Source organism: Hippoglossus hippoglossus, chromosome 13, assembly GCF_009819705.1.
Source record: "Hippoglossus hippoglossus isolate fHipHip1 chromosome 13, fHipHip1.pri, whole genome shotgun sequence".
In the NCBI taxonomy this organism is placed as follows: Eukaryota; Metazoa; Chordata; class Actinopteri; order Pleuronectiformes; family Pleuronectidae; genus Hippoglossus; species Hippoglossus hippoglossus.
Genome location: NC_047163.1, coordinates 20,798,514 through 20,825,016, shown reverse-complemented (window position 1 = coordinate 20,825,016; position 26,503 = coordinate 20,798,514). Strand labels below are relative to the sequence as shown.

The following is a 26,503-nucleotide window of genomic DNA, read 5'->3' as shown; positions in this document are numbered from 1 at the left end:
ATACACTGAATCACAAGTAAACACAATGGAAAGAAACAAAGGAATTTAAGACGAGGATGCGGGTTTAAGTGCAAAAAACAATGGAATGATCGTAGCATTAAAATATGGCCTTGTTTTTCACCACAAAAGACAGACTGAAACATTTCACATGACTTAGCTGTCTTAACATTTTGGAGCAAAAAGAATGTTGGCAGAAAATGTCGATGTACTCTGTACTACATCATTTTGTGTGTGTGTATGTGACAATATTAAGGTTACAACATTTTCTGTTCATTCTTTATCCAAGTGGCACTGACCACAAATAAGGCAATAAGATAATAAGGCAATTTTCACAAATATGAAAACCTTCAAAAGTTTGTTTACAGTGACTGCAGATTGTGTGGTGACGCCACTAAAACCCTCTTCAGATGGTTCCTAAGGTGACTGAAGGACGAGGGTTCGGGCTCAGACGACCTTCGGGCTCATATGGGCATCAAACAGATCTGGGGCTTGTTAAGTGGAAATCCAGGATATTATTTAGGCCATTTGGGGGGAATGAAAACATGTCATCTTTCTTTATTTACAATCTATGATCATGATTATCTGCTGACTGTCTCACACCTCATTCATATCCTGCCTTTACTTTGATAATCAACAGAATGAGTAAGAATAAGTGAGTTAGTACCAATGATCAGACGCTGTTATTTTAAAGAACAGGATGACAACACACTGAATAGTCTGAGCATTGACTGTATATCAAAAATGGACGGAAGGACTGCTCTGAAGAAGTGAAGCCAAAGCATCTCAATTCTCACCTAGTGGACATGGACCAAACTAAAGTCCAATAAAGTTTTCTCAAAAATGGATTCTGTCATTTTAAGTAGTTCTTATTACACTGACTCATGTTTCTGACAAGTTTGGTTTATATTCGTTATTTGATGATTAATAACAGGGTGATATGTCATGATTAACAATTGAGACTGACTCGTGATTAGTCGAGCATGGAAATTGACAGGACCCCACTACCACTGCTCATATCCGAGATATTTTGGCTTCACTTCTGGATAATGGAGACGTGTCGTCCATCTTTATAGACAGCCTATGTATCAGAGTATAAAAATGTTGTGAATCATAAGCTATGGCCCTCAGAGTCACCGGATTTCAACCCAGTTAAACACCAAAGAGTAGATTCTGGACCAGCATGTTTGACAGATCCCTCCACCACCACCATCATCATCATCAAAACACCAGATGAGGAAATATCTTTGGGAAGAATGGAAATCTTCCTTCCAGCAGAGTTCAGAGACTCACTGAAGCTGTTCTGGTGGCACATGGTGACCCAACGTCTTTCCAAGACAATTGATGTTGGTTTTTCTTCATTGCACAAGAGAATATGCTTCTATGTAATTTACGCTTAAAGACCTGTGGTTAACCAGCCTGCCAGCTCACTGTTTTACAGTAGCCTACAAAAAAGTTATTGACTGGACCTCTGCCAACAGCAAATGTCCTTCGTATACCTGCTTTTGTGAGGCTCGACTCTCTTATTATTTAGGCATTAACTGCACCGTGGAACTTATTAAAAGAACCTACCTGGAAAGCCAGTAAAATACCTTATGGACAACTCTTCATCCCAACTCACATGTACTTTTCCTACATTCGGATAGTTGCAGGTTTAAAATCACTGCAAGAGACCTATGCTCCCCTCACGAGGACGTATATTGTGTCAGAATCAGGATTGGGTATATACAGCGCCAGCAGGACACTGACGAATGAAACTGGTCAACAGCTAAATCTTGGGGTGATAAATCCTGCTTCACTAGATGAGAGACAGAGGTGCGAGGTCTTGTTCCCAGAGACGGTGGGAGGGGATGAGGACAGAGTGTGAAAACCATCTGTAGTGAGTTTAGTCAAAGCTGGACGTAGACAACGGACAAGGCTTTGCCACATGTTTGGATCGCACGTCAGGCACATTCGATCAAACACAAACCAGGTGCTCTCGTGTAATTAATGCTTCCTCAAACATGTGTGTTCGTATACAGGACACTGTGCTCAAGACACTCATGTCCGTACATCAGTACATAATTAGAGACAGAGCAGACGGACCTCGGGAGATTAAAGTGGGGACAGAGGAAATTCAGTCTTACCAGAAATATTCACTCACACTGTGATCACAGAACGTTAGCAGAACAGGAGCATCCTCGACGTCACGCTGCTTTTCAGCATCTCATCTGAACTGAATGACGAGTCAGCTTGATGAAAAATGAAAGCTGGGTTAGCAGGTGTTCTTGTGGGTCGTCTCCTCATGCCAGCAACTTCTCAGGGTTTTTAGAGAGGGTCTGCAGCAGCCTCCTCTGGAAGTCCTCCTCGGGTATTTCAGGAACCAGGAACTCCAGCAGAAGGTCAAATATACAGTAGACCAGGTGTCTAAGAGAACAGGAGCGGCACATTACTCTTTTCATCTGAATTAGACCTGGTTTTGATAAAGTGGCTGATGTAAATTAAAAAAACAAATGATAAGGATCTTATTTGAGTTTGTGTCACTGTCTTTCTGTATGCAAAGAAGGAGGTTTAAGTTATTTCAGGCTATAGCTGACCAAAAAATTTGTTTGCATTGTTGTATGTTGCTTAGCCTCTAGGTGATACACATAACCAAACTGTACTATGTACATCCTGAGTTGACAAATTTACCATCAGGAGGCAACTACATTGTAACGTCAGTGTTTACTGAATTTAGATATAAGCATTGAAACAACAACAAAAAGGTATTCTTACATAGTGATTACTTACAATAATATATACACAGCCAGGTATTTTATAACTCAAAAAAGTACCAAACAACAGCTACCTAATATATATAATCTAATAAGAGTAATATATGGTCCAAATATTTGACCTTCAGGGTGTAAATCAAATGTACATCAAACTAGAAGCCTTCACCCACCATTGCAGATTTAGTCTACATACATTTTCTTTCCAGACTCATGAGGTATATAATGAAGACTTTAAAGGAATTTGATAAAGGGTATTAGGAGTATTTTATCATATTTGGCGTATGAATTCTTGAGTTAGGACCAAAAGAGGTCACAATGACCTTTAACCTCCTAATTCTTATCAGTTCATCTTTGAGTCCACATCCACCAAATGAAGGTGGTTTGAGAACAGTTACACTCACACTCTAAAAGGCTCATTTTTAAAAATTGGGTAAAAAGCTGCCCTTTGATGAAGCAATCGTCATGCAAACATATCACTGAAATGATGAAGAAGCAGAGCAGAGTGGTAACAGAGGGCGACAAGCTCAGACACTTGGTGAAAATTGGCCTAAATAATGATTAACTGCAACATAATTTGTCTCATCATCCCTGAGATGTCCCTACTCTTATCCTGATGTTCAACACCAGAAGTAACAAAGTCACCTGAATGTGATAAAGACAAGACATATTCTGTATCTGTCTACGTGTATCCAATGTGCTCCCTGTCCATGTTAGAGCTAAAGTGAGGTCAGGAGGCTCTCGCACAGAACTGAGACAAAACCGCTGACTACTGACATTTTCTATGATTACAAAGGACATCATTATTACATGAAATAAGTTTGAAACCAGTGGCCATCCAGTGACCATCACAATTCAACCATTTTTTGTAAAAACTAAACATTGGAAAAGTGAAGGCTTCTCGTCCCTTGGTTAGCATCACGATTGAAGGAAATAACGTATGGTTTGTTTCCACCTGTGAACCATTTCAGACCCTTAAACTGTTGTTTAGTCAAGAGATAGAGACTAAACAACAGTTCAGTCGACAGCCTGTTGTTTAGTAGACAAACGAGTCTTCGACGTAAGATGCCGAGTGTGTTTCTGTCTCTGGAGTGAGCTCACACTCTTCCAGGCCACTTAATTAGATGCATCTGCTTGGTAACGCAAGCCAGCTCCTCCATCAGCAAACAATGTGGCTGCATCTGAGTGAACAAAGCACGCAGCCACATTCTAGAGGATCATCTAGCACAGTTTTGACATCAGAGGGGACATGACCTGTGAGGTGGGCGAATGCTGTGGCGTCATTATTGTTACTGGAGGTGGTCTCTCCAACAGAATCACACTTCTCTCTGCCTCAGATTACTGTGGAGGCACGACACAGTGGAGCAGAGAGGCCAGAGGAACATGGTGTGTTGTAACGGCGTGCGTGTGTGTGTGTGAAGGTACTACGGAGATCTTCTTACTGACATGCCATACATTATTTACCGGAATTACAATTTAAATATCCTATACATGCTCTAGTATGATTTCATGGAAAAAAAACTGCACCAATTTGCCTCTAGAGAGTCCGAATTCTGATGATGAGACTTTCACAATGTCGAATCAGAGTTTACAGCCATGCTCGTAGCTCTGTGAGACTGTAGTTGGGCACAGTGGTGTCTTGCTAACTCCAGCATGTTAACATAAGCCCCTTTTCTACTGGTCAAAACCCCCCAATAACATCTGTCTTTTGGCTGCAATGAGAATGGATACAATCGCTGCTCTCTCCCGGGTCAAATTACTCTGCAGTAGATACGTGTTATCGGGTTTGGCTCCGACAGGGTCTGATGAAAACACGATGCCCTTTATTTTGGCAGTCTAGATGCTGACGAGGCACTTTTTCAGCGCTATGTTATGATGCACATTGAACTTCTGAGCGCTTACACGTAAACAACCATGAACGTTTCAATACTTGGTTTTGACATCTTTGGAACAACGTGCAACAGCTGTTTTTTGCTTTGTATGATGCAAAAGTGCAGCAATAGCAAGTTGAGAGAGCTTCTCAGTTTCTGATGCATTTGTGACATCAAACACAACGCACAGAGGGAAAAAAACAGAACAGAACCATCACCATCTTGGCTACGTTTCAAAAAGGGAGGGACCATCAACGTATTTTTCAAACTGTGGCCATTTAGTGTAAATTACACAGTATATTCACCTGTTAATGTAGGGGTCTTGAAGAGAGTCCAGTGCCGTCTGCCAGCTCAGTTTGTACTTGTCTTGTCCCAACATGTCTGAGACCAGATCTGTAAAAACACAATAATATGGAGAATTATCTATAGTTATGTAACTGGCTGTGTGTGTGTGTGTGAGTGTGTGTTTGCATATGTTTGTAAGTGTGCGTCCGTGCATGTGTGTGCACAGCATACAGTACAACACAACCTGACTGATGCTGGACATTGGAGGGAGAGAGAAACAGAGGGTATGACATACAACAGGTCCACAGCCAGTTTTAAGCTATGGACATTAAGGTGGCACACACTGCAACCATAGCTCTGAGGATAATATTATACATATATATATGACAATGTACATTATATGTAATGTCTGATAGTGATCATTTTTTTAATGCAAGAACATAAAGATATTTATGAGGATTTCTTTATTGTTGTATGTAATGGAGTTTTGTAGTTTAAAAGGACGACATTTTTGTACTGCAAATTTTGTTAGTTATCAGCCTGTATATACTGCAATAGATATTTCTGTGATACGCTAAGCTAAAGTGACAAATTTTACAAGTGACATCATAGCACAGTTGTCTTTAATTGGCCACGTCACTATTTCCTGTAGTTACTATTGTGTTACTATTGTCTGTGTGTAAATGTACCTGGTAAGAGTCTCATCAGACAGTGTAGGGCTTGTTGTCTGGTGCTGTCCTTCTGCTGCTGGCTGCGTTCAAGTTGAGGGGACGTAGGCAGAGCTCCACCAGGCCATACAGCCTCCTGTATGACCTGCAGGTAGAACACCCAGAAACTTGTGGATGTCAGGTTGGCTACGCTCACGTCTAGCCACCTGAAATTCACAAACACATGACAGTGATTTTAAGTTAGAACCAACGTTTAGATCAAGGTAGAGTATATTCTTCCTGTTACTCAAGTTTTGAGACCTTTGTTTTTTTGCCATCACCCAAATATGTAGGCATTTGGAATCTGGGTGGGCTGGAACACTTCTGTCTGCAAATAAGTGTGTCTAGTGTCTTGTGACCTCGGCAACAGCTGATTAACCTGCTGACTTAAGGTCCCACAAGACAGTCTGCAAGTTCAGTGAACTGTGACCTTTTCATCGTGCCTAACCTGACAAGTACTGACTGATCTTGTCCTCAGACCAGCCAATCCTTTCAGAGGTAACCCGTGCCTCACTGCATTCCCACACGGATTTGAAAGGCAGGGCTCAGCAGAGGAGTGCAGCCTATAGCACAGTCTGGAAGCAATCTCAAACTGAGCCCATTCCCCTGAACTATTCCACATAACTGTTGGATTCAGGGTCGTGTGATGAGTAAATTCAACCCTTGGGTTCTGACCGACCTGACCTTTTCCCCAAACCAAGATTTACCATAGGAGGAGTGGAAACACAGCCAAAGCTAAAAATAACATCAGTGTAGCTCAAGCATTGTATGGGTCAAGCCTGTGAAGGTGACAATTGGCAGTTGTCTTAAAGACGACACAGCTACTATTTACATGTAGAATAATGGTGTTCAATGCCATCAAGGTCTTAGCATCATTTCAGATCCTGTGAGATTCCAAGACTTGCAGACACCCTGTAATGTTTAATACCATGCAGATGCTGTGATGCAACATTGTTTAAAACTTCAGAGAACCAAGGACCTCGCCCGGGGCTTAATGTTCTGCTAAATGTTTGCTCACTTCATGTGGGCCCTAATAAAGTTATTTCATTAGCTTGTTCTGGCCATTCACCAATTTGCTGAGCTGCTCTCAGAGAAGCTTTGGATGAAAAAGTTGTGCCAGCTGCCATTTCTGGCTTCAACCTTTGTGCTTATTTTCATGGTATTTTATATTAGTGCAAGAGAAGCCAAATTATAGATTGGCTTCTGTAGATTGGTGTAAAAATCACTAAAAGTGAATTTTGATTCTTCAAGTTTCAAGAAGATCAAGATCCCTTGAACCATTTTTCAAGCAAACAAAATGAGTTTGGGACTATATTGGTCTTTATGAAGATGTCACGACCTGCACTTCAGGGAACAGGTGTTTTTAAAGCAGACGTTACTAGTTGATGTTACTAGTGACCATAGGTTAAGGGCACTGCTGCGCAAACAGTTTTTTTTCGATATTGACGTAAACCCACTAAAATTATAATTGAGACTTGTTACTTTAATGCAGTATCCATCCATCTGTTTCACAAAGGTACAGAGATAAAATAAATAAATACAGACTGGACAGTAGCTTTTGTAAAGTTTAGGACAAAGTTTAAGACACAACACAGGCAACATGCTCACTGGGCATTTTATTAGAAACACCACACTGACACTGGGGAGTTCCTCTTGTTGCCTCAGTTCTTCATGTCGTTGATTCCACAAGATGTTGGAAACTTTCCTCACTGCCTCACATCATCTCTGCAGATTTGTTAGCTGCACAGTTATGCTGCCAATCTGCTGTTCTACCACATCTGGTGACTGAGGAGGTCACTGAGGTTCACTGAACTCACTGTCATGTTCACGACACCTTTTTGAGACTTTTACTTTGTTACATCGTGTTCTACCCTGCAGGAAGTATCCATTAGAAAATGGTTAACTGTGGCTATAAAGAGATGAACAAGGTCAGTAACAATCATCAGACTGTGACATTCAAACCATGATGGACTGATATTAAGGCCCAAAGTGAGTCAAGAAAACATTCCTGACACCATCACACCGCCAGCCGCCCGGACTGTTGACACAAGGCAGGTTGGGTCCATGGTTTTATCTGTTCTTTGCTGACAGGAGTGGAACCTGACGTGGTCTCTGCTGTTGTAGAACATCCACCTCAAGGTTGGACGTGTTGTTCATTCTGAGAAACGAGTCGGTTCACCACAGTGGTGAGAGTGGTTATCAGAGCTACTGCAGCCTTTCTGTCAGTTCCAACCAGTTTAACCACTATCATCTAACCTCTTTCATCCGCTCCAGAGTAAATTCTAGACTCAGAGACTCTAATGGGACATTTTAGCAATTTCAGCAGTTTGTGTGTAATTATAGTATCATGCAAGAACAATACAACAAAAACTGAAACATAGATGTTTCCATAATGTTCTCTTGGTGTTACACATTTATGTTTGTTATCGTTTATGTACTTATTTGGTCAAAACTGTAAATACATAATTTCTGTGGTATTATTGAATGATGGCAACTTGGATTTTCTTACATTCATTCCAGTTCCTCCACTTTCATAAACTACTTGACAACTAAATGCAATGTTGTCGTTGAGCTTTGACCTTAAGTCCAGACAGAAAACCTGAGGTAGTAATTAAGAGCTGTAGTAAACACACCATTAAAAAGTAATTGGTTTCTATATAATATTTGTTTAACTACTGTGTAATACTTGGCTGTAGGGGGGGTCCTCTAACAAAGGTATGTGTTTAGTTTTTACAGGCTTGGGGAGCTGCAGGGAATTTGCACAATAGCTGAAGCATCATTGTAACTAAGAGAGTATATTTGGAATTTTATGTTGACTTAAGGCAAAATTAAATTTAAAAACATAGATGCGAAAGTAAATCATACATCCAACATCTTGCAGTGAGTGATTATCAGGTTGCCTAAAGTTTTAGCTGATCAATGAGACATTTTTCCATGAAAATATTCCACCAAAATTTGCTCCCTTCTGATCCTTTGGTATGATTACTAGAGTCAATGAGATTTGAAAGAATTTCGATGTAGTAAGTAGTTTTGTCGCTAATCATAATAAAAACCTGTGTGTATTCATTTGAAATAAACTCAAAATTCAAGAAACTGAATTCATGGGAACACAGAGTGAAACTAGTCCACACACCACAGCCTGTAACAGACTGACAGAGCTTGTAACTGGACAAGAGAAAGGTTCCTCCATGTTGCCTGTTTTACTGGATAACATGACACCATGTACATCCAGAGAGAAACTCCACAAGATGTGAAACAGAAAAAACTTGAGCACAGACTCAGGAAACGGAGTCGAAAACAGCAAATAAACATATTATCTAATGCCTGAGGTAAAAGTGAGTCTATCCCCATTCATAAGACGAGCATGTTTTTTTTTATTTACCTTCCCACATCTTAGCTTCGGCATCTGAGTCTCATGAGTACAGTTTTACTTCTGCCCAAAACATCGGAGCTCTTTTCAGAGCTTAACACGTGAGAAACGCGACACAAAAAGCAGGATCAACGCATACAACCTTCTCTGAATTCACTGTGTGTATCACTGTGACAAACACCTGAGAGGAAACACCAACAATTCAAATATGTGTACATGAAGCAGTTAAACGACAAAACATCAGAGCTGTGTAAAGCCATGAGGAGACTGTATCACAGTTATACATGAAACACATGTCATTATTTCCATCATGTTTTCTTTGAGGTTTAAGTGGCACTCTTTCAATCACGTCATCTCGCTGAACCCTCTTCTTTTGCAACTATATCTAGGCAACAGGAACAACAACATCACTAGCTGCTTATCTCAAAAACAAACACAAAATGCCTCATATTGACGTAACAGTAATGAGTGGATGGATATAGAGCTAATGAGAGGCAATTAAGTTGATGAGTGTTATCTTGGGAGGTGAAGTCAGAGGAGTCGACGCAACAGATTCTACTTTATTCACTCTGTCACATCCTGCTGTGTAGTAAACACCAATTAAGCTGTTGACTGTAGAAATTAAGCTGATGTCAAGAAACACAAAAACAGACGCCCAGACCAGGACCCACGCATCATTACTCTGCCCATGGTTCCTTTATATCTCTACTACCACTATCAAACAAGGACAAACAATATGAAAAACTCTATAAAATAGACCTCAAAATATGAGCAGCAATAGACACATTCACATGGACAGCAATTTTCTAACATCAACCTGATTAATACAACTAGCGTCTCTCTGCCTGTTCTCTTGTCCTGTGTTGATGCTCTGGAGCTACCTCAGAATTAGTCCTTGTCATTAGTGAATCCTCCTCAAACAGTTCTACAATATACTGTCATTTTCTATTGTTTGTGTGCTGGATGTTGTGTGCAGAGTTTTAAAAACAGTCTATGTTGCAGAGTGAAGTTAGAAAATGTGTTCATCCTACCTGGTTTATCTGAAATGAAGATTTTATAGTCAAAGTATTTCACTGGATCTGCTTTATTACTGTTCACATTTGATATATATATATATATATATAAATGACTAGATATATGGCTCTGTAAATGATAGAAATAGAGAGGAAAATATCAGACACATGTAGTCATAAAATAATTAAAATCTATAATCAGCATAAACATTCTAAAAAAAAACAACCTTCCCCTTTCCAGAATAAAATTCTATCCAAATGTGGGTGGGACTGTTAAAGGACAGTCTCACCCCCACAGACAGGCCATTTCAAACAGGAAAAGTAAAAGTCAGAGCCAGGCCTTCACCAAAAGCAGCTGTGTTCAGACAGAGAAGCAGAGATAAAATTAGAGGTCAGTCAATGTGATGAAGTGCTAATTGTCCCATGTTCACAGCCAACCCTCAACTCAGAGCCATCACAGCTATAGACAGACGAGACTGCTAAGATTAACACTACATCTGTTTACATACAACAATCTAATTATCATGTGCTAAAACCAGACGCTTCATAAGGGAAGAAAAACACTCAAATTAATTTTCATTGGAAAAGTACTGATGGCCAAATCAGAACCACAAAACGTCAGCTAGCAGTGGTGGGATTTAACAAAGTAGGCTACATATACTTTGTTACTGCATTTACGTATACTTTTCATGTATCTGAATTTCACTTAAGTAGATTCAGGTATTCAGGTACTTTTTACCCCTACTCCACTACATAAATCAACAAATATCAGTACTTTCTACTCCACCACATTTTTAAAATGTACTGTGTTACAATCTTTCGATTGTTTTTTATATTTTTAAAAGTAATCAATAATGAGAGGGGAACTGGTCCAATGATTCAATCAGAGCAGGTAGGTAACAGCAGACGCCACCGCCTTCAACGTGTGCAAAGTGAGTCTGAAGAAGCTATATAATAGTATAATGGATGGATAGACTTCCTCGACCAGTACCTTCTGTAAGCTTGTCATATAATTTCTATAGTGCTGACTACAGACAGCCACAGAGGAGATGGTCCACCAACAAGCAGACAAAACATGTCTATGGACTGTGGGAGGAACCCAGAGGAACCCAGAGAAACACACACACACACACACACACACACACACACACACACACACACACACACACACACACACACACACACACACACACACACACACACACACACACACACACACACACACACACACACAGAGAGAGAGAGAGAGAGAGATAGAGAGAGAGAGAGAGAGAGCGAGAGACAGAGATATACCGAGCAGATCCAATCCTTGCAGGTCTGAACACCAAAGATATGAACAGTAACTGCTGCTGTTTTACAGCCCTCTGTCCTGCTGTCTGAGGTCAGCTCTGTCTCTCTGTGTTATGTTTAAGTGTTTGCCCGTACAGTATGTGCTGGGCCTGGTTTTACTGGGACACTTTTGGTGTCTTGTTTCCCCGTGGCTGGTCAGCACAGACACGTGGCGTTATAATAACCCTCAGCCACAATTTAATCACATGTGGCCCACAGAGATCAACATTAATGCCGTCTTGGCTCCATTCATGTCACATTAATACCCGAACTGACACACGACCAACCCTGAGATGGGTCACACACACACACACACACACACACACACACACACACACACACACACACACACACACACACACACACACACACACACACACACACACACACACACACACACACACACACACACACACACACACACACACACACAGCTGTGTGCTTTCAACCAATTAGAGCTGACAAATGCCAAGTAATTCTATATGAGAGATTGTGGTCTGGTTGAGTCTAACATGGTGCAGCGTTATTGCTACCATGAAAACAAACAGCTCCACTGTCAACGACATTTTCGTTTAACGAAAGTTCTGCTCTCTGGCCCAAGACTAATGGGGCTTAAAACAAAGCGTGAAGTGTAATGTTTTAAAGTCACACTGTGACAAATGTGGGGATTTCGTTTGCAGAAGTATCCAAAATGTCACCAGTCTGGTATGTGAGCCTGATAACTTTACAAACTTCATGCAGATTTGTGTGTCCTCATTCTTGGCCTTTTTAGGTAGGCTATACAACAATAATCATAAAGAAAAGTGTTGTGCAGTAGGTGACTGTCGCTGACCCGAGGCCGCCTGAGAGAAAAACATGCAGCTCTCACGAAAGAACACAGGGACATAGCCAGCTCTTCTCTCTGGTAGTGATTAGCCCAGCTCCTCTGCTGGGCTTGCCAGGAAAGAGACGTTTACAGTGCAGGTGACACACTATAATCCTGAGAGGAAAATCCCCTCAAGCATTGCAACTTGAGTTTCCAAAGGTACACAAGCAGCAGGGGTAGAGAGTAGGCAGTGCCAGCCCAATATGAGCTCAGGATGAGATCTCTGAGAGAGTTCTACATGGAATACATATCACGTACATCAAAGTGGATATGATGCGATTAAAAAGCAACCAAAATAAAAAGTTTCGTTACCTTGAATAAAATAGGGGATTTCTCTGAGTTTGAACATTGCTGGAAACATTTTGGATCATGTTATTACACAAGTCCACAAAATATATAACATATTCATGGTATTTTTTAGATATTTAAAGGAAGAACTGTTAAATATTAAATCTTAAAAGTCACAATGAAATTTGAATTCTTATAAACTTTTGAGTGAGAAAATATAAAGTACAATGATACTTGAGCCACAAGAAATGATTTTTTACCCACTGAGCCATTCTGCCTCAGGAGAGGTTCTACCTAGTGTTTGCTGGTTATTCTGCATGGGTCCAGTTGAGATGAATGAATGAAGTACTGTACATGTTCAGTATTCCTGATCCGAGATAGTATGAGGAAATTAAATTATCAACATTAGTCTGGTTTACATCTACATTTATTATAAAACCTTCAGAAACCTGAGAAAAGCAAATGTGAATTGTTTGTTTCCCTTTCCTTAAAGCCACTGCAGAAGTAGAGACCGTACCCAGCCAGAAAACACATATCGGCATATATAACATTTACTAACATTATAGTCTCCTCGCAAGCTTGAGTGACATTTGCTTCACATGCCTCACGTACATTATGATTTATTTGCAAGGTCTGTTTCCTTTGAATGCTGTTGCATATTTGTATCGATAAACCACATCCGCTGAACATTTTTTCTAATATGTTGAGAAATAGTTTGAACCAATAATTACACAAATATACATCCAGGATGTATATACCAATTTCATAGCAAACAGGAATTTGAAGTTTGACATTTAGTCATAACACCCTTCATTTACAAGGCCTCCATTAGTACCATGTGTCCTTAGAAACCTCTGGAAGACACTATGTTCGTTTTCCACGATTAGGCATATTTATTCAAAGTTGTGAGATAAAGACCAGTTACATTCACAAGTGCTCAAGGGTTTAAATCAACTGATTAAATTAACAACTGTTGGGCTCAGCTCCAACAATCAGCAGCAATCAAGATAAAGGGGGGATGCTTCAAATACTTGGCAGGAAATCAGTAATGTGTGATGCAAGAAAACGTAAATTAATATAAATCAGCTGAGCTGGCCTGAAACTATGTCTGTGTTAGACTCCACTGGGGTTTATTTTAGTGACCATTTATGGAGAACACAGACAAGTATAACCAGGTCACGTTTGAGCTAAAATAAGCCTACAGACAGTTTTCAACAGACATACTTGCACAAGTATGTCTCTGGAGACAGAAGATGAACCATGACTTAGGAGCCACATCTCAGAGCCCCAGCTCAGGTGAGGGGTGAAAACACACCCCAGAGATGTGAAGGGGCCAAAGGGGCCTTATTTAAGACACACTGTTTATTATGTATCAAGTCCACTGCAAACATCCCAGCAGTGCTTCAGCACTGAAGCACATGTCCTCCAGCACTGAAGCACATGTCCTCCAACTAACTTTATCAAATGTGTAGACAATAATGACCGGTATTATCTTTCATGTCTGGCCAAGGGAGGATTGCCATGTCACTACAACCTTCCAACACTAAATAAGGATAAATGGACAGAGGCTGGAAGCACTGGCGCTGAAGGGATAAGTGTGTTTCATAAGCTCCACAGGAAGTAACCCAGGTAATTGACCTATGATGTCCCCTAGACAAAATTAGGGAGATCTGAAGGCATACGAACAAAACTGCAGAATACTGTCAGCCTGTAACAGAAGTCAATATTTATAGTTCAGAAATGTCTTCACAGAAAAAAAAAGAAGGAAAAAAGGCTGAAACACAGCATGAGATACAAGCTGTCTGAATCTGTCTCATCACAGGAACAGCCTGTCTGAGGATATCACACCTCCCCCTCTCAACACAGGCTGGTAGCTCGCACCATTATGTAACAAGCATCTTTTCCATCCAATGCCAAATCTATCACGTATGGCCCTGCCATCTGACCACCAGCACACTCAGCCTGTTGACAAAAGAAGCTTGGGGCTTCCATGCGGGTTCTTCTGTTTGCATCTCATGTCTGGTTCAGGACCCACATGTCAGGACATAGCACCAGAGCAGAAAGAAAACAAGACTCTGGTATCACCTCCTCACAGCGAAAACAACCAGATGTTGTATCCCTGGTCGAAGAGAGGCCGCTGTTTTGGGTCCAATCATTGAGAAGAGTTAGTCCCTGGATTCCCCACATCGCTCTCACTGAGAATCCTTAGGTCTTCACACTGTAACAAGGCATGAGGTCTTCTGTTATTTTAAGACGAGATGAAAAATGATCTCTGACACTTGTTAAGTCAGGCAGCGCTACAAATGAAACACCATGTCCACAAGAATAATTTCTCGCAGATGAAGTCACAACTAGACTAAAACGGTCAGTTCTTCACAGCCAGACACAGATGGCTATTTTAGCTACATATATTCGTACATAGAGTAATTTTAGACCACAGTGCCTGAACCAAATATTCTTCTCTCTCTGGAGAACAAGGTGTCAAGCCAACAGCAGACAAACGACAAACTGGCAAATGACCCAGTTGACATGGGTAAACATCACTCCATATGGATCTGCTCAACACATGACACCAGCAGCTAGCTGGAGCCATGAGGTGTGTCTGCATGGTGATGCACTGTGCTGCAACATTACATCCAACAAATAGCTGCCGTTATGCTTATTCATGAAAGCTCCAAAGGAATCAATGCAATGGCCTTATGCAACCACAACGCTTCAACAATAGAAAAATAATCAACGACCGTTTACTACACGTCTTTCTCACCCTGTTTTTTGACTCTTCAATGTGTCTCTATAAATAAAGACAAAAACGACAAATATAATATAAAATGTCTAAAGTTACCTTATTGTTATTGTTTTTATTGTCACTGTTTTTACCATGTTAAGCGCCTTTGAGTACCTTTTAAAAGTGCTATACATATAAAATGTATTATTATTATTTTTAAAAATACTGGTATCAAAGTGTACCTTTAATCGCTGACATTTAATGTTTTAAAACAGCATTAAAAGTTACACAAGATTGTTAGAAAGCGGGCTTTTCTTCATGAATTGCTGCTACAACTTCCTGTTTAAAGTAAATTTGTGGTAAGGTTTCTAGTGTGACTCTATCTCCTTGAATAAAAGTAGCCTATGCACTCAATTAAATGCCAAGACTTTACTGTATGAAGTCGTGCATCTTCCTGTCCTATAATAACAATAAAAACCTTTTTAAATCAAATGAATGGATTCAGTCAACAGAAACGCTAGTGTGCTTTTGCTATTCATAACAGGCACACGAAGTGTTGCAAATATTTATGTTTGTGGCATATTCAACATCAGCATTGAAACTGTGGTAAAAGATAATTAACACTGTCTGTTCTGCTGTGAACTGCGCACAGCACATTGGGGAAATAGTTAAGACCCCAACTCTCTGGAAGAGCAGCACGGCTCACACACAGGAGCACGTGTTGTCTGATGCAGGCAGTGCGGCCACTGTAGCCTGATAACATGGGTGCCGTAATGACAAGCAAGATGTTCTGTGATGCCCCTTTTCATACTAATCATATTTGATGACATGGTCTTTACAATTCACCTAAATCATCTACATTCAAATAGTATTGACTGTAATAATCAGAATAACATTCTGCATTCTTAGATACAGAATGTCTGCCCATGCTCCAGAAAATTCCAAAGCTAGCTGTCGACTCAGAGAAGTGAAAAACAGATTACGAAATACTGTGCGAGAGGACTCGTATAATAAATCATAGATTAAAACATACTACTTACAAAAGCCAGTATAATGTTGTTTTTGGTTAATATTGTAGTTCAGACCACATCTTCTGAGCTCTCTCCAAATGCCATTATGTGGTCATGGGCTAAACTGTGCAGCAGTGAGAAAGAAACCACTTTCCCCAAAGCCAAACTAATTGTTGTTCACCGCCAGTGAAACCCAAGCAAGCCACTGGATGTCAGATGGAGATGCCTGGGTATTAATTAACAGTGTAGCTGGAGCAGAGAGAGGGAGAGCAAAAGAAAACTGAGAGTGAGCGCGTTCTCTATGACAAATGTTGACAAGCTTTAAAGCCTCCATGCTCCCCTTCATCCTCACCTCACCACCACCTCATCAAGCTGTGAACTGAATTGTTTATGGAAGTGTTAATATGCAATTTAAGGGAGTAAAAATAAAGGATCATGTCATAGAATGACAGGTGCAGCTGGCAGAGAAGAGGTGATCCAGTAGAAAGCCCTTTGGACCAACAAGGAAAAAACAGAAAAAGACTGCTAGGCATCAGCATGGTAGGACAGGTGCTCCAGCAAAATCAAGTCAATTTTATATTTATGACATCAAATCACAAGACTTTTTTTTAACATTGTGAGATAAGGCATTTTTTCACATTTTCACAGATTTTCCAGGGATCAATTCATGGATCTTGATGAAACCACTGACAGTTTCTACAACACACGATTACAGGCACTGTGGTCCAGAGAATGTAAGCCAGTGTCTCAATGTGCATATTTTTGACTCGTATATCTATCACACTCTTGAAAGGCTGAAACAAGTCTCACACTGTCTGTGATGTGAAACTGAGTAATTATACGGATTAATCTTTGCCTCAAGATGGTCACCAACTGGAACTTGCGCACCTTTTTATATGGAAAGTGAAGGAAGCCCAACATTTGCCGACACATTTTAGAAAAAAGAACGTTAAGTATCCTTAGACATGCTTGTGATGTTGTCACAAAGTGGCTATACTCTGCTTCATCTAGACACAGTTCATCTAGACCCTGACAACAATCTGGCTCCAGTTGGATTTTCCATCCAGACTGCTGTCTAAGAGAAAAAAACTATACTGATCTTGTCCCACTTTCCAGTCCATAAAAATCAGACATCTCCCAAACGACAGCTTCACCTTGGACCCCATTTATATGAGAAGAGAGCCGGCATTTCCAGCCAGATCTGTCCCAAACACACACAAGATTTGGCCACCGAACATTGGGTCCTGGTTTCGTCTCTCAGACAGAAGCACACACTTGCTTTGTTCACTTTGAGTTCTAAATTAGATTCTGGGATATGTGCAATAACTGAAGCTGTGGACTGGCCTGGATACATATTTTGCTGCCTCCAGCTTCCATTTCCCTCCAGCTAACAGCTGTCAGATTATATAAAACCTGTCACAATATTTGACAAATCTTTTCAGTCCCAGTACAGAAAAAAAGCTTACCAAGAGATTGTGTGGATATATTTATTAATGCGAAAAATGGACCAAAACAGAAAAAAGGTCCACTTCAAATTTCAAAAACCAGTTCTGAGCAGTAATGCACAATGAGGTGTGTATGGCTTTTATAACATAAAGGACAGAGTGGAAGCAAAATCACTTCCTCCACTGAGTTCCTCAGTTATCTCCGGTAAGTAGGTTTTATATATAGAAGGTTAGTTTCTTGATTGAAGATACTCTACTGAGTGCCATTCTAGTTTCTTCTTTATCCCAACATCTCAAAGTGTCTCATCACCCCTGCAGTTGGAGAACTGAAGAAGCCTCTTGGATGAGAGGTGAAACGTCTTCAAGAAACATAAGCGAGTCTGCACCATGATGCTGGACCTACCAACACTGCTGCCCCTGCAGCTAAGCTGGTAGCTTTTAGGCTTAGCTACGAATGGAAAAATATGAAATAGCTACATCTTTTGTCTTTTGTGTTTCTTAATTCGATGGAGTGCATTCAAATATTCCCAAGCATTGTTCTGGTAAACATCATTTAACACTGGCTAAAACCCAAAGGTTGTGGCCAGGACACATTAAAGCACCCTGACATATGCTAACATTTTGAACAATTATTCACATCATTCTTTAATCCCTTTTTCCATTTACAAGAGAGGTTTTTAAATTGGGCTTTTGTGTAATTTAATTTTTTTTTAGGTATTCCTGCTTGATTTTTGCATTTTGCTTTTATGTAGCCCCATGCCTGGACAGTTTTATTGTTCATTTGTTTTGGTTTTATTTATTGATGTTTTAAATGGTAAATGGTCTGTATTTATAAAGCACTTTTCTTGGTCTAGATGACCACTCAAAGCACTTTACAGTACCATTTTTTTGCCATTCACCCATTCACACACTCATTATACATATCATACAGTGCATCTATTGGCAGCACATTTTCAAAGAGAATGTCAGGGGCAATTTGGGTTCAGTATCTTGCACAAGGACAGCTCAGCACGCGGAATAGGCTTTGCATTTGTTTCAATTCTTCTATAAAAATAATAAATGAACAGAACTATTTTGGTCATGTGGTGTTTCTATTACAAGCAATTCAAAGCATCTTGTCTCCTCTGCACAGAGAAATCAGTTGATGAGAGGAGATACCTGCCACACTGAGAGCTGTCACTGCCATGTTGACAGACTGCTGCCTAATATAGATGAGGCTAAACAAAAGTACAAGGTCGTTCATGCTTGGCTGGTGGAACTTCTTAAAATAGAGGGGCCTGGCATCAATGTGAAGCAATTATATTCTGATACTGACACCCCAGGGAACGTGAGGTCACAGCACGAACAGTACAACCTGAGAACATTGTCTACATGTTCAGTTTACTGGCAGCACGAGATATATACCTCACTGTGACAAATGTTTGCGTCGGCATTCTCTTAAGGGCCAAATAGTGCAGGCATGCATGTGCACATAGACTGCAAATGCAAATGCAGAAGTGAAAAGCCTTCATACTATTCAAAAAGCGAGTGCAAGCTTGCCTTATCAGATAGTGGGCATTTTTTTTCTTCACTGATTATGTTTCTGTTTTGTTTCTGAATTAATAACTGCATGGCGAGTGATGCCACCGATTTTTTTAAGACATAGACCTCTGCAAGGAATCAGGGTCGCTTTCAAATATCAACTCTTTTGACAATCCAAATAGTATATAAGCCTGTATATAAGTCCCCATGGCTCATTAACATCTCTCGCTCTCTGTGGAATCTCCACTAAGAAACATATGTCTCCATGTCCTGACCTGGCTGAGGATACAAATTCCTCCTATGCAGAAGTTTCCATTGCATTTTTTGTTGCATGAGAAAAAGCCAGTAAAAGCTCTTTGAGAAGACACAGTCATTCAGAGGCAATCGACGTGAGGGGGGAGATAGCCAATGCTTTGCTGCAGGCAGCATCAGTCAGGTGGAAAGATGGTTCTGCAAATGCAGCTGATATCTGCTGATAACCAAGAATAGGTAAAGTCAATGTTTGTGTAGAATCTCAGTGAGGTTTCCTCTCTGTTATATTACAATATCATATTATAATCATCATTGTTATGTTTGTCAGTTCCATGGATTGAAGTGACTTTTGATTTTCAGCAACTAGCCTGCAGCCTTGGCCACAAGAGGGAGACAGATAAATTGGTGCAACATCATCTGTGATACTGGCTAGGACAGGGCAATAAAACGACATCAATAATTATCACAGTTTTTATCAACAGCAATATAAATTGGAAGAACTTAGTTAGCGTAGAAAGGTTTGGGAGTCTGATTAGCATGGCAGCACCAGCAACATTATACCTAAGTCTTTTTGTTAAGTGTCGGCAGTTTTTTCAGGCCAACAATGTCAAGCTCCAAAATTAATGGGGAGAGAGTCACACCTGCACTTTCAATGATCACCAGAAAATATGAGTTGCATGTACTGAATCACATCTAAAAAAAACTTGATTACATCATTTTTACCACAGATAATACTTCTACAACAAATGTGCAAGGATTCACCTGCATCCATCCAAGAACACCATTAGTTAGATATGTTTCCCATTCGACTGATATTCATGAGGAGGAGTATCTTTCATACAACCACCATCTTTGGTGTTATGGACTTTTCTTCCCAGGAATCTGTATGTGGTTCGTGTCTCTTAAATCATCACTGATCACACACCCTGGGAAAGACTCTGCAATACACGGCTGGAAAGAGAAACATCTGAGCTACTTTATTTAGACTGCTGTCATTGCACCCAGAAATACAGCAGAAAATGGCAGGATGGGTTTAACTGAGCTAACTCACAGTACTATATATTATTTTTGCCCTGCTCAGCAAAGCCAAAGAATATTGGTGCAGACGAAGGTACAGATGGATGACAACTGAAAGAAAAAACAACATCTTTGAGGAAATTAAATAAAACCTGAGCTCAGAGGACAAACCCTTTCCTGTCGTCAGTGTGCATGTAAAGATGGAAGACATGATGGCTCCCAAAAGTGAAGCCAATGTGTCTTCATAGCTACCTGGCACAAGGTTGCACTCTAGGTCATTAATCCTGCCTCTTCCATTTTAGTAAATGGGACATGGGCCAAACTAAAAAGTAAAATTACACATCAAATAAAATCTTCTCAAAGAGGGTCTCTGTCATTTTAGGTAGTTCTTATCACACTGATGCTTGTAAGTTTTAATCTTTCCAGCAAGTTTGGTTTATTACTTATTTGATGTGTAACTTCATGACTAACTAACTGACTCGTGATTGGTCAAGCAAGTGTATCAGCAGGACCTCAATACTACGGCTTAGGGCTGTGCGATATGACTTCAAATCAATATCACTGTTATTTAAAACTTTTTACCTCGATTACAATTAAAAAAGGATTATTTTATGCTCCTCTGCTCTTTTCTAATCACTCACACGAAGAACTGATCTTAATAAAAACCTGCTGAATTCATATTTATGTTCCTGGATGAACAGGAACATAAGGCGACACCGGTGTCAATGTATTGTGAACAGAATCATGCGACCTTCGCAGCAGAATTATTACATTACATCCTGCCTCTGCCTGATGCACCACCCATCACCTGAATATCTGTGTTGTTGTGAATACGTCTGACCGGAGAATCTACTGCTGCCTTGTCCATGTGTGAAGGACAAACACCAGAAAAAGTCCAGACCCAAATGTGCGGACATATGTTTGAATGAAAGATGCACAATCATGGATAAACCCAAATCTAAATTAAGTATGTTGATTGATTTTTGGATGCATTTGACATCTGCTATTAGACAACTCGTGTTTTTCAAATGAATGTGGCATGTCACCTGTTAATAAAGGTCCCAAACAGCAGCCTGATGGTCCTCTGGACGTTTTCAGTGCACAGCCAGCTCCACTGCTCCTTCATCAGCAGACACAGGATGTCCAGAGCCACCTCAGCCAGCGCCATCTCAGAGGCTGTGCCCACGACATACAGGACACAAGAAAAACACAACACTCCGGTTTTACTCTGCAGACTCATAAATTCATTACTGTGTTAGATAGACTGACAGACAGATTACAATATGATGTTGTCTTTTCTTCAGTGTGCATCTGATAAACAGCCTGGTTCAGTTGTCACATCAGCACTACATGCATTCATTAATACTGCCCTCATGTGGCAGTGAGGGAGAAATTACTCATGGTAGGTGATTATTGCTGTGAACCTGATCGCCTGTTTGCAATAAATTCAAGGCAATTTTCTTAACGATTAGAAATCTTTTGAATTTTAAATTCCCAAGAAGGTGATACAGTTATGGAATATAATATTCCATATAAATAAAATGTCTATACTACTGAGTTAATAGCACTGAAATAGTGTACTTTGGAAACCATCTATCTATGATGTGACTTGAATTCTTAAATTCATTTAGATTTTCTATTCAGAGTGATGGGTTAAGATATACAGTGCATTTTCAAGGGTACTTTCTACATTTTACTACATTATTTCTTCTTGGATCATGTGAGTCACAACTTAAACCATGTTTGCAACTTGAACCAGTTTACAATTTTCAATTTTGGTGTTTGAGTTAGCTCATTCTGAGAATAACAGCTATAATTTGAATATTGAAAAAAATCAATACTATTCAAAAATGCATTTTTATTTGTTTTATAAATGTGTTCTGTGTGGGTCTTTCTCGGCCTCCTTACCTCGGCCTAAATGCATGTGAAAACGTAACGCCTTAGCTGCACTGGGTGCGTGTGTAGCACATGACAGCTGCAAGTATTTTTTTACAATGGGTTTGTGTTTCCCCTTGTTTCGAGAAACAGGGAGGGAAATTCAAACTACATACATTTGGAAAGAAAGGCCATTGATTTAGTCTCAGTAATTCAGCAGGGATTGAATGTAGGTATTGGGTTGCTTAAAATTCAGTGTAATGTTAACACACTGTGGTTATATTGGTTGTGGAACATTGCAGCATCTGTTCAGAACAGACACTTCATTCAACCTTCATTCACTCGGACTGTCTGGAAAAAGCCAGTCAGAGTGAGTGAGACAATGGCCAGATGCCTGAACAAGGAAGAAATGCAATTGGGATTCAATTAAACAGAGAAGGTCTTATTTCAATGTCAACCAAATGCAAAGATCGTTTCCATATGATGTGAATGAGTGATGGACAAAGATGGAGCGGTGACGTGCGTGATGCAACAAGGAGGACAATCTCAGAGGTAAAGACAGCTAAGGGGTAGAGTTGGGGCGAAGGCATGGGTCCCAAATGATAGCACCTTAAGGACTCAATCTCTGGTTGGATGAACGCGGATTGAACTGTTTGGTGTCATGTCTGGAGGAAAGCAAGCACAGCTCATCTTCTGCCCAATAGCACCCCTTCAGGGAAGAATGGTGGTGGCAGCATCATGCTGTGGGGTTGTTTTTGAATGGGAGACTAGTCAGGTTTTAGGCAGGGCTGATCAGAGCAAAGTACAAAGAAATCCTTCCCAGAAACTTGGTCCAGAGTGCTCAGGACCTCAGACTGGGCTGACAGTTCACTGTCCAACGGGACTATGACCCTGTGAGCTCACAGCCATGACAATGCAGCAGTGGCTTAGCTCGGACTTGAACCCAGTCAAATATCTCTTGAGAGACCTGAAAATCCACAGCCCCCATCCAACCTGACAGAGTTTGAGAGGCTCTGCAGATAGAATCGTAGAAAATCCCCAAAACCTAAAATGGATGCATACCACAATGTGATATTAAAGTTTTTTCCTTTTTAATAAATCCTGTTGTCATAATGGGATGTAGAGAAAATTAAAACAGGACACAAATTATTTAAAAGATTTTAGCGTGAACCTAGAATATTACAAAAGGAGAAATGTTCACTTTCACTTCTCTCCTCTACTTAGTCCCACTTTCATATGGTGCAGCTGTCTTCCCCGCCAATGAGTCAAGTTATACAACGCTTAAATTGAAAACATAATTCCACAAATATAGTTTACATCAACAAAGATGGCTGTTTGCCAAAGCCGAGCAGAGTCCAAACTGGGTTCAGATGCAGGCTGACCCATGTCACTGTTTGTGGAAACTTTTTGGTTTGGAAAGAACAAAAATAAAAAAAAACAGGTCTGTCGCATCAAGTCAATTCCTGTGCTTTTGTCTGTTCAGCTACAGCAGCATGCCAAAGGTTGCCAAAATATATAACCTGGTCTGGTGAGTCTGATGAGTGACTGCAAAACACAAGCTGGTTTCGATCAGAGGGCGCTGCTGTAATTGTGATCAGATGGTGGATGGAAACTGGTAAGTGAAGCAGACAGGAAAGAAGGAAGACACAACAGGGAGTGAGTCAGTGTGCTGGTCCGACACGAAGGAAAACGAAAGCAGACAAGCCAGAGTGACGCAGACAAGCAGACATGATGATTGCACAGATAATGACGAGAGGCCTGGAGGTTAAAGGATAAGACTGTTTTAAATATTTGATGACAATATGAAGAATACAGAAAATTGCTGGCCTTATCATTTAAGGCTCTAGACAAATTTGGGATTTCAGCTAAATTACAATATTTGATTAAAAATATTCAGGATCATCAATCTAGCTGTAGCAGCTCTCTTTGTAATATAAGCTTAACTGCTGGTGCCAACACTGTTATGACAGTTCCTCCAGCAGTCCAGCCGGACGCCATCAACAGTTCCAATCTCAGGACCTGTCCTCGGTCAGTGGACGCAGCAGAGTACAAGCAGTAACTCGGCTTCATATGGTGTTGTGTTGGCAGTTGGGTGTGAAGACATGTGATGATAAGGGTTTTACTTTTAAAGTCCTCTGATCCCTTTAAAATGACCAACAGTCACTCTGGGAAATTGACCAACTAACAACCTGACTGACCTTTACACAAGGCCAGTGTTTCCCATTTCAGGTATCTAGACTGTGCGCTCTTACCACGCTCCTGACTCTGCTTTCCTCTCAAGCTGTTATCCAGATAGCCTCTGAATTCTCGGACCACTGCGCTCTCCTCCCTCTCCGACTCAACTCTGATACACAGTTTTTCTTGTTCAGTGATAAAGGCTTGCAAATCTCCCAAGGACATCCTGCTGAAAACCTTCGAGGGAACAGAAAAAAAGAGGAAGAGGAAATTATCAGGTCAACCAGCAAACAAAATGCAACAGAACTGAGTAAAATGTAGTTACTGTAGATTTCAACTAATGGTGAAATATCAGTCGTGCAAATGTAAGATACTTACTGTGCTGGTTTGCTCCCAACTGAACAAAACTGGTGGTCTTATGTCAGAGCCGTTCATAGAGGGACTGTTTTTACTACTGAACTTCAGACGAGACCTGAGAGTAAAAAAAATGTTTTCACCACAAAGATAAAATCAATATTGGAAAATCAATATTTCCCATAATCCCGTTGTTCTCTGCTAGGAATGATGTTCTCTTTTTTTACGTTCAACAAAGAGCGGGTTCAGACTCCCCAAATCCTGATCATGGTTGAATGCACTTATTGTGAGTCTCTTTGGATAAAAGCGTCAGCTAAATGAAATGTAATGTAATGTAATGTAATGTAATCCCCTTTCATGCAAGACATGGTCCCTCACAGGCTTCCCACTCAAAGTCACTAATAGTATTTTTTCATTAAAAATAATGGCAAAACTGACTTAGGAGTAAAACTGGCCCTGATAGGGTACCTGCTTCTCTCTTCTCCACCTTACTGTGTTTTTTAATGAAAACTAAGTTTTATAACTTATAACTACATTATTTGCACCAGCTCCCATCAGAGAGAAATATTTTTAATACGCCTGTACTGTAAGACCATGTTTTTGTGTGGTAAGGCAATTCTGGCAATGCTCTATTAGATAGAGACTGTAACATTTTCCATAACATTTTCACAATTTCACCCATGTTCAACCCCTTTTCAAGGGTTACCAGTTGGAGTTGATTTTAAAATATTCTCTGATTACATTTAAAGCCCAACATGGGTTGACTCCTAATTATATTGCTCAGTTGCTGCTCCCCTACAAAGTAGACTGCTGCATTAGGCAGGGTTTTTCTCGACCACAAGACCAGAGGTGACCAGGCTTTTAAAAATGGGGCCCTTTATTTTGGAACAATCTAAGGCATTTTATCAATGCTATATCTAATTTGAAATTTCTAGTCTTGATTTTCCAAATGTCATGCTCTTTGTACCTTTCTTTTGAAAGGTGCTGTATAAATAAAGCTTCAGTATTATTACTATTTATCAAAGTATGAAGAGAAAACATCTGTAAATAGAATTACCTCCTTGTGGTTGTTTGCCTCAGCCGACCAATCAATTTGCAGGAAATATGTTCACAATCTCCTCTTCAGTCTCAGTGCTCACATAGTGAAAAGTGTTTTTGCGTAATGATGTAACAGTGAAGTTGACCTCTGAACTTTTGGATATAAAATGTAATCATTTTATCTTGATGAGCATTTAAGGGACATTTTGTCATAACTATGGCCAAAAAACATGTTTATTTGGGGACATTGACCTTTGACAACTAAATTCTATTAACCAAACTTCTACTAAACTATTGTTTGCATTCATTTTTTTAAAATTGTAAAGCCCCTTGTATTTGTGTTTTGAAAAGTGCTTTGAAAAGTGCTTATTTATCATAATTTATTATTTTTATTACTTGCTCTTCTTGTCCAAACTTATTTTCCAACCATCCACCTCTGCTTCGTTATCCTCTGTGGGGCTTTGAGGCTCTGAACGAGGAAAGGCTGTCTTCAGGGTGTCCACAATGGCATTCACCACAATCTACACACAAAAAACACACACGTGCTGCATTTTAAACCCATTATGACCCCAGCAGAGGCTTAGACCATCAAACAAGTTTTTATCGTGTCTTTACA

General features: G+C 40.2%; 1 protein-coding gene across 1 annotated transcript in view; it reads right to left on the bottom strand.

The window, feature by feature from the left end:
* Positions 1 to 240: 240 nt before the first annotated feature.
* Positions 241 to 26,503, bottom strand: part of snx19b (sorting nexin 19b) — a 32,176-nt gene continuing 5,913 nt past the window's right edge. Inside the window, exons 8-14 of the mRNA XM_034604403.1 lie at positions 26,284 to 26,408; positions 24,874 to 24,967; positions 24,573 to 24,732; positions 21,492 to 21,621; positions 5,593 to 5,777; positions 4,924 to 5,011; positions 241 to 2,403 (exon numbers count right to left, since the gene is read on the bottom strand). Of these exons, the coding sequence (XP_034460294.1) occupies positions 2,280 to 2,403; positions 4,924 to 5,011; positions 5,593 to 5,777; positions 21,492 to 21,621; positions 24,573 to 24,732; positions 24,874 to 24,967; positions 26,284 to 26,408 (906 nt within the window). The 3' untranslated portion in view covers positions 241 to 2,279. The remainder of the gene's footprint in view (positions 2,404 to 4,923; positions 5,012 to 5,592; positions 5,778 to 21,491; positions 21,622 to 24,572; positions 24,733 to 24,873; positions 24,968 to 26,283; positions 26,409 to 26,503) is intronic.